At 61.9% G+C, this 2,139-nt stretch overlaps 1 protein-coding gene across 1 annotated transcript; it reads left to right on the top strand.

The window, feature by feature from the left end:
- The first annotated feature begins 604 nt into the window (after positions 1 to 604).
- On the top strand, positions 605 to 2,139 carry LOC123124035 (uncharacterized). Its single transcript, XM_044544742.1, has 2 exons — positions 605 to 1,010; positions 1,141 to 2,139. The coding sequence occupies exons 1-2, from the start codon at positions 705 to 707 to the stop codon at positions 1,906 to 1,908; spliced, it is 1,074 nt and encodes a 357-aa protein (XP_044400677.1). The 5' UTR covers positions 605 to 704; the 3' UTR covers positions 1,909 to 2,139.

The raw sequence follows: 2,139 nt of genomic DNA, 5'->3' as shown, positions 1-2,139 counted from the left end.
TTCTGTTCAGCTTCAGGCGTCGCTTTTGGCGTAACGAGGATGCGGCTAGACTTCTCCATGTCTGACGGGACGACGAACCTCGTGATGGGCCTTGGTGATGGAGCCGAAGAGGGTGGGGTTCGACACGAAAAGAATGGGGATTGTCAAGATGTGTGGGTGTCGGCTAGTTCTTATATGGGTTCAGGGTGTCGGAGTCTGAGCTGGCGAAGTGGCGAATAACCGGACTCCTCCTGAGTTTCCCAAGTTTGAAATGGAGTTGTAAGATTTCTAGCGTCCGAACCAATTCGGCTCAAACATTTGGAGGCGTTTTGATGGCCCGTGGCCGTGATTTGAGATGCCCTCGCACAGTAGCAATGCGAGTATGAGATCCTCCTAGACCGGGCGTAGGTTCCCCGAGAGTGAGAGCAACGGCGCACGCCAAAAATACCCCGTCGTAAAACCGCGTTTCCCTCCCAAAGCCGACGAAATCGTACCCAAGCTCACCTCACCAACCAGCCCGAAAGCAAAGCCCACGACCGCGTCCGCAAACACACACGCGCATGCGTCCAGCCCCGGCCAGCTCCGGCCAATATATAAACACTCACCCGCGGTGCTTGCTGGCCACCTACCATCCACCATTCCTCCTGCGTAGCACCACGCCGAGCCAACACCCAAGAACGGCGGCAGCCAGCTAGCTTGCAGACTCGAGGGTCGGGGCCGTCTCCATGGACCGATCGGTTTCCGGCGGGAGAGGGTACTACTACTCGGCGGCGCCGGTGGGCACGGGCATGGGCATGGGCCCGCTCGCGGGCCAGCTCGGCGAGTGGCTGTTCCGGGCCGTGCAGCCGCCGGCGCCCACGCCGTGCGGGTCGCCCGGCGGGCCCCCGATCACCGCGCCGCGGGTCCGGATGAGGGACGGCCGGCACTTGGCGTACGAGGAGTCCGGCGTGTCTAAGGAGACCGCACGGTTCAAGATCGTCTTCTCCCACGGCTTCACCGGCTCCCGCCTCGACAGCCTCCGCGCATCGCCGGTTAGTACTGCACATACATTCTCCTAACCTGTCGTCTCGCCACCCCCGCCCGGCCGGCGAGCTCATTATAATATGATCACGCGTCTCTCTCGCCGTCGCTTACACCGTCTGCGCAACGACTTGATTTCAGGAGGTCGCCGAGGAGCTTGGCGTGTACATGGTGGGATTCGACCGCGCCGGCTACGGCGAGAGCGACCCCAACCCTGGCCGCTCCGTGGAGACCGCGGCGCAGGACATGGAGGACCTGGCCGACGCGCTGGGGCTCGGCGACAAGTTCTACGTCGTCGGCTTCTCCCTCGGCTGCCACGCCGTGTGGGGCGCGCTCAGGTACATCCCGGAGCGGATCGCCGGGGCAGCGATGCTGGCACCGGTGGTGAACTACTGGTGGCCCGGGTTCCCGGCGGAGCTGGCGGCCCGGGAGTACGGCCGGCAGGAGCGCGGCGACCAGTGGGCGCTGCGCGTTGCGCACCACGCCCCCGGCATCATACACTGGTGGATGGAGCAGAGCTGGCTGCCCCTGCCCACCTCCACCGTCGTCGTCAACACTACCTACCTCCCCAACAAGCGCGACGCCGAGATCCGACGCACCCTCACCGCCGACGGCACCCTCCGGAAGAAGAGGGAGATGGCGACGCAGCAAGGGATCCAGGAGTCGTACTACAGGGACATGGCCGTCATGTTCGGCAAGTGGGAGTTCGACCCCATGGCGCTGCCGGAGCCGCCGTGCCCGGTGCACCTGTGGCAGGGCGACGAGGACGGCCTCGTGCCCGTCGCGCTGCAGCGGCACGTCGCCGGGAGGCTCGGCTGGGTCAACTACCACGAGCTTCCCGGCACCGGCCACTTCCTGTCCGCCGTTCCCGGGCTCGGAGACACCGTTCTCCGGACACTTTTCGGTTGATCGACCAATACCAGACAAGTAGTTTTAGTACAAGAAAACGCGGAGAAGTGTTGGCCTTTAGCTAGCTTGGCGTACGAGGCGGGACAGTATGTCTATTTCTTGATTAATTTATACCACTACTGTACATGGGAACATGAGGCAGCATGTAGATTTTGTATTTATACTCCTTTTTTCATTCGTTTGTAATGAAAACTATGCCGACAAAAAGCTTACTAGTGACATTTTTACCAA

The sequence above is a fragment of the Triticum aestivum genome, chromosome 1B, assembly GCF_018294505.1.
Source record: "Triticum aestivum cultivar Chinese Spring chromosome 1B, IWGSC CS RefSeq v2.1, whole genome shotgun sequence".
Lineage (NCBI taxonomy): Eukaryota > Viridiplantae > Streptophyta > Magnoliopsida > Poales > Poaceae > Triticum > Triticum aestivum.
This window is presented reverse-complemented; position numbering and strand designations above follow the sequence as displayed.

What these genes read in the sequence shown, in the direction of transcription:
- LOC123124035 (XM_044544742.1), top strand. Translation starts at nt 705, where the DNA reads ATGGACCGATCGGTTTCCGGCGGGAGAGGGTACTACTACTCGGCGGCG. An exon ending in ACAGCCTCCGCGCATCGCCG is followed by an intron (nt 1,011 to 1,140) that starts GTTAGTACTGCA and finishes ACTTGATTTCAG; the next exon opens with GAGGTCGCCGAGGAGCTTGG.